Genomic DNA, 12,571 nt, shown 5'->3' with positions numbered 1-12,571 from the left:
CTCACTCCACCTACACTCAACCCCTATTGTCACTGAGGAACATCACAGTCCTGCTCTTTGTAACTGCCCTCAGGACTCACTTCAAGCTACTCCTTTGGGAAAAAGTTGGGAGGAAAGGGGAGAGATTGGTTCCATTTCTGGCTCTCTCTGTGAAAGCCCATCTGAGAAGAGGCTGTTGACTGCTGCTCGGGCTGGTGGAGACCTCTGATACTGCAGGACATCTTACCATGTGCCACAAGAGCTGGAACCTCAAACAGGAAATGCTTTCAGTGGTGCTCATCTCCTCTGACTCTTCCTCCTCTTGAGCATCTTCTCCAGAGACCCCGAGGGGCACAGCAAGGCCAAGGGAAGCCATGATCAGCCGCCTCAGGAGCCCACACCACCTGCTCAGCCACACCGGGGCTCCACACTTAGTGAGCAGAGTTTAAAAACACAGGATGCCAAGCTTAAAAATATGCATTTTCTTTTTTTCTTTTTTTTATAAAATGTACAGTCCAATTTTAAGTGGAACTACAAGAAGACAGTCAGCTATCTTTAAGAAAAGTAAACCTTGCAATGCACTGCATACAGTTTTCTAACCAGCAAGAGCCAGTGAGCTGGGTGAGCTGCAGCGTTTCCTGAAGGAGCTTCAGTGGCTTTGTTTTTGTTTTCACCACGTGAGCAGAGACACTCAGAAGGCAGCACAGGCTCAGCTCCTCTCCCCTCAGCCCTGCCCTGCAGCCACAGCTCAGCGTGAGGCCGGAGTGGGCACGGTGGGCAGGGGCAGCTCCATGGAGGGAGTCTCGGTCACCTCAGCTGGGCTGGGCTTGCGGAGCTCCAGCTTCTCACTGAGTTGGTTGTGAAGCTCCTTCACAGCTTCCCCGCTCTGCAGGAAGAGAATCAGGGATGGGGAAACAGGACAGTCACAATTCCATTCTAGCCAGAACACCAGGTGTGCTTTCACCCTGTGTGTTTAACACAAACCAACACAGAAGAAGCCACAAGGTAATCAGGGCACAGCTTGGAACACTTGGAAAGCAGAGCTCGTGTTCCATTCAATAACGTTTGGAAAGGCAGCTGCTTTCATTTGCAATCCATTTTCCCTTTCTCCTGCTCCCATTCCTACCTGCTTGGTGGGCTCCAAAGCTTTCTGGAGAGACTCTAGTTTGGCTGGGGCCACTTTGTGATGCAGATGCAGCAGCAGCCTGAGCACATGTCTGTGCACGTTCTCCTTCCTGCAAGAGCCATTTGAAAGCAGAGTAACCAAGACAAACAAACACAACCTTGAGAACAAGGAAGCCACAGCAACAGCACCAGAATAATTCACTCCACCACAGACTTTGTTATAATTTTCCAAAACCCCTGAGAATTTGAGTTTTGTAAGGGACTAACTTGGTGTAAGCACAAACACTGCCTTAAACCTTCAAGGATTCAAGGAACTGTTCAACAGGAGTGCATTACCTGCACAACCATGAGGAGGGAGGGGGAGACTTTAAGCACAGAGTGCGTGGAGGAAGTAGCAGCACATGCTGCTATGCCCCAGCAGTAATTTCAGCCACTTTTGGGGAGGCTTTCTGGAGGTTGAACTTGTCTGCAGGCCACCAGCTAAACGAGTGGCTGAGCAGAGGTAACAACAGATTTTTTTGTGCTGCTGATACTGCAAAGAGCTGAAGTTAACTCTACATAGCCAGAGCTACTGCAAAGCCTGAAGGATATTCTCCCTTGCAACTCCAACTTAGGGATAATGAATTGCAGTTTAGATAATAACTCACAGTCAAGACATAACCATTTTGCTGATAAAAACTTCATCCCAAAACATACACATTTCCTTGAAGGAAAACAGCATCAGGCTGATATTTCCACTGCCTGTGAAGAACTATTAAACTATTGTTCAAAGCAGTAAAACCTCTATAAGGGATTCTGTAAACTCCCTCTCTCCAGGGAGAAAACTCTGCTTTACCTGGAGCAGGCAGTGAGGAAGAAGCCATCGAAGAGACTGGTGCAGAACTCCTCGAGTGCAAACTCGTCACTGAGCAGGGTGAGGTTACCAGTGAGCAGATGCAGGAAAATGTCACTGAAGGCCAAGTCACTGAATGTCTCAACTACAAAACACAGAAAGGGAAGAGACAGAGACTGACAAGGATGTGCCAAAACCTGTCCACACAGCTCCTGCTCCTGCTGAGCACCCTGCAGTGAGGTTTCATCATAGAATGGTTTGGGTTGGAAAGACCTTAAAGCTCATCCAGTGCCACCCCTGCCATGGCAGGGACACCTCCCACTGTCCCGGGCTGCTCCAACCCCAATGTCCAGCCTGGCCTTGGGCACTGCCAGGGATCCAGGGGCAGCCACAGCTTCTCTGGGCACCCTGTGCCAGGGCCTGCCCACCCTCACAGGTCAGAATTTCTTCCCAGTACCTACTCTAAGCCTTTCTTTCACTCATTTTTTTCTCATTTCCTCTAATAACAGGCAGCCCAGGCAGGTGGCTTTCATCTTTCAGACATAAAAGATTAGGAGCAGATTGCTCCAGAGCTCTCCTGCAACTCATCCCAGAGGAGCCAGTGAACAAGATAATACTGGTGAGGAAATTAAGGCTGTGCTCAGTCCTATTTTGTTACCATTTTTTTTCACCACACAAAGCCAAGTCCCAGCAACTGCCTGCAATCATTGTGGGCAGCAGCAGAGCTAAGGCACCTGCTCTGTCATCTTTCAGGTTTATTCCAAAGAGTTCTCAACTAATCTCATTGTTATGGAGCCCTTGATGTAAGGAACCACTGACCTCAGCCACTGTCCATAAACTCTCACATCAGCAGAAAACTGCAGAACCCAAACACTCACAGCTAAGTCACCAGAGGAGCCAAACGCAGAACATTATGTCCCTGGCTCTGACATCCCCTTCACTCCAGGTTTAGTGGCCTCCTGGGTGTCCAGTACAAGGCAAACAGCCACAGAAAAGAAGATGAGACAAAAACCTACCTAGTGCAGGCAGGAGCCTCAGAAAAGCATTCTTGTTCCTCTGTTTGGTGATGTGAAGGATGTAATACAGCCCAATCTCACAAGCTATTCTGTTCTCCTGCAGGAACCTGTTATGGCACAAAGTTTATTTATCAATAAAGCTATTTTTTATTATTTTTAAGAGGTTTAAAGTACTTTTGGGATAGTTGTCAAGCAGGTACAGCAGTGGCTAACTTCAAACCCACTGACAAGCAGCTATTCAGTGAGTGAGCGGATGGATCATCCCTATGTTCACTACCACACTCCAGAAAAACTGAACATTCAGCAAACAGCTGAATTTCACTGTGAACATTTAAAATGTATTCATGATAAAAGTGCTGCTCAAAATGAGGTTTAGAAGAAGCCCAAATACTCAAAAATTATACAAAGTGCAATACTGTTTTAGTCTCCCAAAAGTCAAACATCAACACTGTGACAGAGGAGGACCAGTACCAGAACCCAGTATCCCAGATTCTGGCACAGACAAGAATTTGCTAGAAATCAGCAGAAGATCTGAACAATAGAGCACACAGAGGTTTTAATTATCTTTCTGATGTCCCTGGAGTGACAGGCTATCAACAGAGTGTGGGTGTCAAAATTGCCAACTTTATGATCTCCACTAGTGCTCCTCAACACGGGCACTCATCCAGCTGCACCCAAATATCACCCAAAACTCAGCACTCGCTGCCTGGGAGGCACAGAAACACCCAATACTCTCATACTGAATGAGAGAATGGTCATTACAGCAAGTATTACTTTATGTAGATGAAGTTTATTTGAGGGAGCACAAGGGAAACCTGTTTTGTTAAAGGGAACGTTCAGCCTTGGTGAATTAGCACTGAATGTTATCCCAGGAAGCCTTGCCTTTCCCCTGCCAGCTCTGGCTGGCTCCCTGCTGCTTTGGGGCCAGCCCTGCAGCGGGTGGGGCCAGGCACTCACTTGGTGAAAGCCTCGGGAATGGTGCTGGGGTAGGGGATGGGCCCCTTCTCCTCCGAGGGCAGCTTCTGATCCACAGTGAAGGTGTGGTCATCCACCACAAAGGACATCAGCAGGGGCAGGAACCTGGTGATGAGCTCGGCTTCCTTGGAGGGAGGGAAGGACAGAGGGAAGAGAACAGAGCCATCATCAGGCACTTCATGCCACCTAATGGTCCTGAAGTGCTGTGACAAAAGCCAGGCAGTGTGAGAAGCCTCATCCTACACTGAGGAAAACCAGCTAAAGACATCCAGTTCCAGTCAAAATTCCTGAATAATTCATTTCCACATGTTCCATGGTAATTAGGAAAACTCTACTTCATCTCACTACAGAAATACTCCTGCTCAAAGCCTTTCTTTGGACAATTGTGTGGCATTTCCTCTGAGAGGCCCTTCCCAGTGCTGCTGCAGGCATGGGATGTGTTCAGGGTGACATCAAACTGCTGATACCAACAATTACAGACTCCCAGCACGGCCCAGGCTTATTTGTGGTAACACAGCCACAAATAAATCTGATTTTAAACACTGATTGAGAGAGTCCCTTTGGAAAGAAACTGAGCATTTTCCCTTATAGGTTTGTGAGAGAGCACAAATCACAGCACTACCTTCAGAATGACTGGTCACTCTCACTGCTACAGTCCCAGGGTTAATGCAAACCCTTCCTGGTGTGAGTTTAAACATCCTAGCAGCCAGGAGTGGATGTAGTTTGTAGCCCTCAAATCTGTCCCATGGTATTTATAAAACACTTACTGCTTTATAGTTCAGAACAGAAACAGCAAATTCCTGCTGAGGAACAGCCCTGCTGTGCTCCTGCCCTCAGCTGAACTACACCAGGATTCCTGTAATGCTGGGAAAGGATTTCTAAAGCATGGAAGGATTACAGCTCAACGTGGCACTGCACTAAACTGCTGTGACAGAGAGTTGGGAGAGAAAAAAAATTTTCCTTGTCAACGAAAAGCTTCTAAACTGCTACCAGAGTTTGAGGCCAGAGCTGGAAATCCTGCTTTCCTCACACATGATGTGTTCTGCAAACCCATCAGTTGTGTGCAAGACTCCAGAAAAATGAAAGCAATGAGCAACCAGTGGAGTATTGAGCAGAGGAGTATTTTACAGGGTGATTTTAGAACAGTAAGGACCAGGCACCTATGGAAATGAAAAGGCAGGTAATGGAAGCTCACAGCATGTCCAGAACAGCTGCTCTGTGACCACTGTTTTTTTCTCAAGAATGCTCTGAAGAGATATTTGGAGAACAAATGTTTAATCAGGAATGCAATAAAATAATAAACAAGTCTAAATTTGATTAATTGTGTTAAATTCTTAACATCAAAAGGGCTCACCATTTTTGGTTCCTTGAAGACTTGGCTGTCAATCATGTCCCAGGCCCCCTGTCCCAAAGACAGCATCCTAAGGAGCAGCAGCAGATCTGGGCTTTCCTCAAATTTGAAGGGGAGAAGAAAAACAACTTTTTTGATCTTCACATGAGATATTTATTTGGAAGCAGTGGTTTATATTCAAAGCTGTTCTGGATTAGCAGCTTTGTCCAAGACTGCTAAAAGCATTCAGTTCAAGTTAATTGAAAACTGATCCTCAAATGGGCATCAAATAACTGCCACTGCTCAGGGTTTGTGGGGGGTTGTAAATTTATAATGCACCAGGAAGTTTGCAGCCATCTGAGCACATCTTTTTAAAATGTGTCCAGCCCAATTAGTGCACTAAAATATAATGTGTGAGAGGACAAACCAAGTCATGTCAGCAGAAGGAAGGAGGAGAAAAGGTGTGTAAGAATGACAATTAATTTTTTTTTGTTTATATTGTGTCCTGAAACGCAAACAGTTTTCAGTCTTACACTGTCACAAGGAAGTTACTCCATGCAACAATAACGTTTAACAACTCAGGGATAAACCCAGCAAGTGGCTCCCATTGTTCAGACACCTCTAGGGTGCCTTTCTTGAACACTTCTGCACCTCCTGCAGACTCCACCTGCAGGAACTTGTTTTACCTCAGCCACCAGACCAGAACTGTGCCAACAAACCCACAGCATTCACCATGGCAGGAGAAAGGTGCTGCTGTCAGACAAACTGATGGGAGGGACAAAGCAGGGAGGCACAGATTCTACATATTATTCTGTACTTGCACAGCTGCCAGGCAGAGTGAGCCAAGCAAAGAATTCATGGTCAGTTTGGAGAGTTCCAAAATGTCCAAACAGCTCCTGCAGAGCTCTGCAGCAGGTGCTGCAAATGGACAGGAGTCATGTTTCCCTTGTTGCAACTGCCACATTTGGGAAGTTAATGAGACTTGGACAGTGCCAGTCCTTCCCTGATGGCTGCCAGTCAGCAAAGACCACAGTTCAGGTGAGGTACACAAGCTGCAATGCTTACCCTGGGTAAGGTGTCCTGCCCAACCAGGTCTTGCAGGTGCCTTATGGTGCTCAAGGCTAAGGTGTTAATGGCAAAGGGATCACACAGGATCATGGATAAGTCCCTGAGATGAAGTAAAAATCAAACACTTGTCATACATAACCAACAACCCCACTGTGCAGGTCCAAACCCAGCTGTGTGCGCTTGCTGAATGTTCTCCTGCCTTGTAAAGAAATAACATTCATGGTGGTTTTGACATGAAAGAGCACAAAAAACAATTGTTGAAAGTCTTCTCCACTGAGATCAAGCACAAAATCTCCCACAGCCAGTGAGGGTCTGATGGGACACAGCCCACAGGCAGTGGAGCTCTGGTGGCCCCAGCTCTTTGAGCTGGCAGGTTTTGACCATCTCCAGAGAAGAGAAAGGTCTCAGAGGCTTTTGAAAAACAACAGGTAAAAGTGAATTCTCAAACAGTTTAAAATACCAGTGTACAAAATCTGAAAGCACCAGCTAAATAAAATACTGTGAGGGCACCTTCCAGAAACACAAGTGTACCAGATCACAGCAGGGGTGTCATTTAAAGCTAATGAACTACTTCAACTGACAAACATCACCAGCCCATTTTCTCTGGGTTTAAAGGCAGACAAGTCATTCATAATAAGTTATTCTGACTCCCTAAGAAAGGCTCCTGTAATTTGTTATGAGGCTACAGGGGAGACCCAAGAGTGGCAGTGCAAGCTCTGCCACCAGGACATGCTTGGCTGTGCCCCAGTGCAGTGAGGAATCTTTGGGATGCACAGGCGGGCTGCTGCAGGTTTGCTGGCTTTAGGGAAGAATTTACACCTACAGCACCTCTCAGGTGCTGTGAGTGCTGGGAAGCCATTTTCAGTTTCCCAATAAATTGCCCAAGTGCCTTACCCCAACACTTGTTCTTGTCCTTTCTTCACCCCATCCAGGAATCCTTGCAGCTCCCGAGCTCTCTTGTTGTCCACGAACTTCTCCCGGATGCAGGCGTCGAGGCACCAGGTGAACTGTCACCAAATGAGGGAGCTTTATCAACTCATTAAACCAGCAATAAACCACAGGATGTCAGAGAAAACAGGCTCAGAATGACCTTGAAATATCTGCAATTGAGGAGCTTCATTAATGCACCGAGGCATGGCACCACACTGGTGACAAACACAGAGGTCAGAAAGGCCAACATCCCAAAAGGAGGTTAGGAATGCCCAGGGAAGTTAACCTTCCTTCCAGGGAAGGCATTCCCTAGGAATCAAGGAGCAGGCATTTATTAAATCCATCACTGCCCTGCACACCTGTGGATTTACATAAGTAGGAGACTAAGAAAGAAGCAGCATCACGTAGAAATAAAATGTGGTTAATTCTGGCCATTGCAATAGCACTCCCACTCTCTAAATAAAGGAATATTGACAGTGGAGGCGTTCCTGCTTTATAGCTGTATTACTGGCTATTTTTTAGGCAGAGTACATGTAAAACTTAACAATTACTTCAGAGAAAAAGCCTTCTTCCAGGTCAGAGTGATGCTACCACGAACAAGGAGCCAGTAACAAGATTGTGCTGTGACATTACCACATCTGTCACTTCCCAACATTTCAATAGTTTCATGTTTTCTTATAATTCCAAATCCAAAGTATGTACTGTTACACACACAGTTTACTGACAGATGGCGCATATCCACAACTAAGAGGGAAGCCTGGAGTAAGAACCTGGGGCCAGAGGATGGTTTTTATTATTTTTGCAGCATCTATGTAGAATAGACATTGCTTTTAACACTGCCAAAGTACCCCAAATTTGAATGATTCATGGGTTATAAAATGATGAAGTTTTCACCTGAAGGTCCAAGGAATAGAAGATGACATTTAGGTGCAAGGTCTGAACTCTCTTTACAGAAAGGATTCATCTCCTCTGGGCTTTTTACAGAAAGTTCCCCATAAATACCCCCACCTGTCCCACATGATTGGTACCTTGTGACAGGGGTCAACCGTGCAGATCTCACTGATCTCCAGGTCATGCAGGGACATCAGGAGCTCTGCCCTCAGCGTGCAGTAATGGACATTCCTGGTGCGCAGGAACAGCGTCCTCAGGAACTGCAGCACCATGTCATAGAGCTTCACGTTCTTCCCGATCATCTGGGTCAGCTTCTGCACCACCTGAGCTCAGAGCAAAAAATGTGGGCTCAGCACCAGGAGATGCTCTCATTCTACTCTCACACAAATGTAAATTAATGATGTTAGGTGACCTACCAAGCTTGAGGCATCGGCAGGGACATGAGGTCCTGAAAAGGAACTCTTTACTCCAAGATTTCCAAGAACATTTGTTCAAGAGATGTTCACCAAATCTTCAACAGCTGTAACATGCTTTTGTCTCAACCCACAAGTTTCTTTCTTCTACCCTTCTGATTCTCCCCCCATCCCCTCAGAGGGAGCAACCAGGTGGATGTGTGGTGCTGAGTGTCCAGCTGGGGCTAAAGCACAACTATGCAGTGCAAACCTGGAGTAAATTGCACCAGGGCACTTAGACCAAATGATTCTGAAAGCAAAACAGGCCTAAAACAACTCCTCATGTAACAGATGTGCTGCCCTCTCTGAAATTAAAGCTTTACACTGCCTTATAGTTAATTAAATTCAAAGAGCAACTTTTCCGGGTGCCAATTAACTACAAATTTATATCCTTTTAATAAAAAAGCAACTTCAGCTGAGCTATGTCCACTAAAAAAGGAATCAGATTTCAGATCAAGAAAGCAGATTTAACATATCAGCATACTCAAACTGATGTGACAGAGATGTTCAGCCTTCAGAATAGCTGAAGTGTATTAAAGCCAGACTGAACAACAGAGAAAAAAAATCCTTTTTTAAAGTGCATAAACAGCTTAGAATATTCATCACTTATTACACAACAACTAAAATAATTCCTGCTGCTTTCATCAAGATGTGTAGGAGAAAATGGCCTGGTGTTTTTTGCAAAGACTTTGTCCAGCTAAACAACTTCAGCAGCAAAGGTGAGCAGGGGAAATCAGTCCATTTGTGATGGTTGACAAAGCTGATAAATTCCCCTCACAGCACATTGTGAGGGTTTCCTTGTCCTCACCTCTCCTTGACGTCTCGTTTTGGGAGATGGACTGAAGAAATTTTGCAAGAAGGAAATATCACTGCTGAAGAGAATGTTCTCCTTCTCCAGGATGTATTGCTTCAGCAGGGGTGACACCTCATCCCCAAAGAGAGCCTGGTTGTCCTGCCAGATCTGTCTCTTCACCTCCACAGCACAGGCCTTGTACAGGTCCTTATCAGCCATCACCAGCTTCAGCTTCTTCTCAGGGACCTGCAACCCACAGGGCAGTGAGCAGCACCTCACCTGCCTGTCCATGTAACCTGTAACTGACTGCAGCAGGCATGTGAATCATGGAATCACAGAACCTCCTGAGCTGGGAGGGACCACCAGGATCACCCAGCCCAGCCCCTGTCCCTGCACAGACCCCACCAACCCCACCCTGGGCATCCCTGGCAGCGCTGTCCAAAGGCTCCTGGAGCTGTGGCAGCCTCGGGGCCGTGCCCATTCCCTGGGGAGCCTGGGCAGTGCCAGCACCCCTGGGGGAAGAACCTTTCCCTGCTCTGCAGCCTGAGCCTGCCTGGCCCAGCTCCAGCTGTGCCCTGGGTGCTGTCCCTGTCCCAGAGCAGAGCTGGAGCTGCCCCTCGGGAGGAGCTGCAGCCCCGGGGAGCTCTGCCCTCAGGCTGCTCCAGCTGGACAATCCCAGGGCCCTCAGCTGCTCCTCATGGGCTCCCCCAGACCCTTCTCCATCCTTTTAACATTTTCCAACAGCTTTAGAATTTTTTTTATCTTGTGCCCAAACAGCCCCAGGACTCAAGGTGAGGCTGCCCCAGAGAAGAGCAGGACAATCCTCTCCATGCCCTGATCCCCACCTCAGGCAGTTTGGGCATTCACCCACCTGGTGTAGCATTAAAGCAACCCTAAGAGACTTCTTCAACAACCAAATCACACATCCCTAATTCTTTCAAAGAAAGAAAGATCTACTTTAAATCTCCAGTGCTGAGATTTGAGGTGATGTTTCCAAACTCAGTGATTTACTGAAGTTCCAGCAGTGTTTTGAATCCATTACCTTGAGTGCAACATGATGCTTTTAATAATGACACTCCTACAGAATTTTATTTCACGGATCTGATTCTCCCTCCTGCCTACTTTTAATTGCACTCTTCAAGTCTCACCTCCCACTTGTTAGAGATTTGTAAATCAACTATGGAAAAATTCACCTATCAGCAAACTTAGAAGAAAATAGGGAAATAGTCTCAAATGATTATGAAATTGTAAAATGCTTTTTGAATTAGCCCATTGAGTTATTAGCAGATTCAAGAATGTATTGGATCTTCAGACAGTCCCTGAAACTGAACAACAAACACACTTGCAGAAGGTGCAGAGGCCCAGCTGCCAGAGGCACACCAGAGATGTCACACCAGTGACACACCAGTGACAGTCCACATCACACCAGTGACACTCCAGTGACACTCCACGTCACACCAGTGACACTCCACATCACACCAGTGACACTCCATGTCACACCAGTGACACACCAGCGACACTCCACGTCACACCAGTGACACTCCATGTCACACCAGTGACAGTCCACATCACACCAGTGACACTCCACATCACACCAGTGACACTCCACATCACACCAGTGACACTCCACGTCACACCAGGCCAACCCATGCTGTGGTCCCACCTTGGGCAAGTGCTTCATGACACACATGACCACAGGCTGTATTGAGGGCATCTTGACCAGGGAAAAGCTCTTCTCTAGGAGATCTTCCAGCTTCTTGTATCTGAACATGTGGAAAAACACGAGATTAAGTACCATGGAGCAGAAAAGGAACAGTGTCCACCTCAAAGCCACTGGAATTCAGCCCCTGAGGAGCCCAGCCCTCCTTTACAGAAGTCACCCATCCACTGCATTTTCACACAGAACTGCTAGCTCACTGCAAGGAACCAAGGAGGCTGCTGACAAACCTCTCCTCGACCTTTCCCTCCAAAGCGATGGCAGAGACTCTCTCCAGCAGCTTCTCCCGCAGCTCATCGAACACGGACTGGTGGAACTCGAGCCGGGGGGTGCCGTGGAGGTCCAGGAAGGGCAGCGCATACTGCAGCGAGGGCAGCAGCACCCCGTTCTCCGTCTGCAACACAACCCGCAGCGGGAACTGAGAACGGCACTCGGGATAACAAATAAAGCGAGGAAAAACCCAGACAGCCCTGGGGCCCGTCCCGTGGCCCCTGTCTCCGCCCGGCCCGGCCCCGCACGGCACCTCCGCGGCGCCCGGCGCACCTGGAACTGCTCGATGGCCTTCAACGGCTCCGTGCAGTTCGTGAGGGTCTCCTTGAGGTCCTCGCCGTTGGCCACTCCCAGCTCCTGCAGCCCCGCGTACATCTCGGCCTGGCCGGGTCCGCGGGGCCGCTCCCGGATCAGCTCCTGCTCCTGATCCCGCTCCTGCTCCGGATCCCGATCCCAATCCCGGCCCCGCTCCCGCCTCAGCTCCCGCCCCGGCTCCGCGCGGTCCGCCCCAACCCGCCCCCGCCGCGCGCGGGCCCCGCGCCGCAGCACGAAGGTTCCGCTGCACCAAGGTTCCGCGGCGGCTGCTATGGGTGTCCCCGGGATCCCTGCAGTGTCCCCGGGCTCTCCGCGGTGTCCCCGGGCTCTCCGCGGTGTCCCCGGCTCCCCGCGGTGTCCCCGGGCTCTCCGCGGTGTCTCCGAGCTCCCCGCGGTGTCTCCGGGCTCCCCGCGGCCACCGCGGCTCCGTGCGGCTCGGCTGAGCGCCGGGCAGGGCGGACAGGGCTCAAGGAGCCTTTGGACAGCGCTCTCAGGCACTTGGAATCACAGAATCACGGAATGGTTCGGGTTGGAAGGGACTATAGAGGGTGATCTACTCCCACCTTCCTTTCCAAGCGGCATCATCCCAGAGCACACGGCACAGGATTGTGTCCAGACGGTTCTGGAATCGCTCCAGGGAGGCAGTCTCCACACCCTCTCTGGGCTGCCTGTTCAGTGCTTGGTCACCCACACAGGAAAGAAATTCTTCCCCATGTTAGGTGGAATTTCCTGGGTGTCAGTTTCTGCCTCTTATCCACTGCTGGGCCAGCAGAGTCTGGTCCATGCTCTGACACCGCCCTTTAGATACTCATACACACTGAGGCCCCCTCTCAGCTGGCTCTTCTCCAGCGTGAACAGGCCCAGCTCCCTCAGCCTTT

At 48.7% G+C, this 12,571-nt stretch overlaps 1 protein-coding gene across 1 annotated transcript; it reads right to left on the bottom strand.

The window, feature by feature from the left end:
* Positions 1 to 438: 438 nt before the first annotated feature.
* NELFB (negative elongation factor complex member B) lies at positions 439 to 12,403 on the bottom strand. The gene is made up of 13 exons (XM_063409046.1): positions 11,652 to 12,403; positions 11,339 to 11,502; positions 11,055 to 11,154; positions 9,407 to 9,637; positions 8,284 to 8,469; positions 7,220 to 7,332; positions 6,323 to 6,425; positions 5,282 to 5,377; positions 3,910 to 4,052; positions 2,953 to 3,059; positions 1,940 to 2,081; positions 1,106 to 1,214; positions 439 to 865 (listed from the first exon to the last, which is right to left on the bottom strand). The coding sequence occupies exons 1-13, from the start codon at positions 11,751 to 11,753 to the stop codon at positions 728 to 730; spliced, it is 1,734 nt and encodes a 577-aa protein (XP_063265116.1). The 5' UTR covers positions 11,754 to 12,403; the 3' UTR covers positions 439 to 727.
* Between the last annotated feature and the right edge of the window lie 168 nt (positions 12,404 to 12,571).

This window comes from Prinia subflava, chromosome 12 (genome assembly GCF_021018805.1).
Source record: "Prinia subflava isolate CZ2003 ecotype Zambia chromosome 12, Cam_Psub_1.2, whole genome shotgun sequence".
NCBI classification, from domain to species: Eukaryota; Metazoa; Chordata; class Aves; order Passeriformes; family Cisticolidae; genus Prinia; species Prinia subflava.
This window is presented reverse-complemented; position numbering and strand designations above follow the sequence as displayed.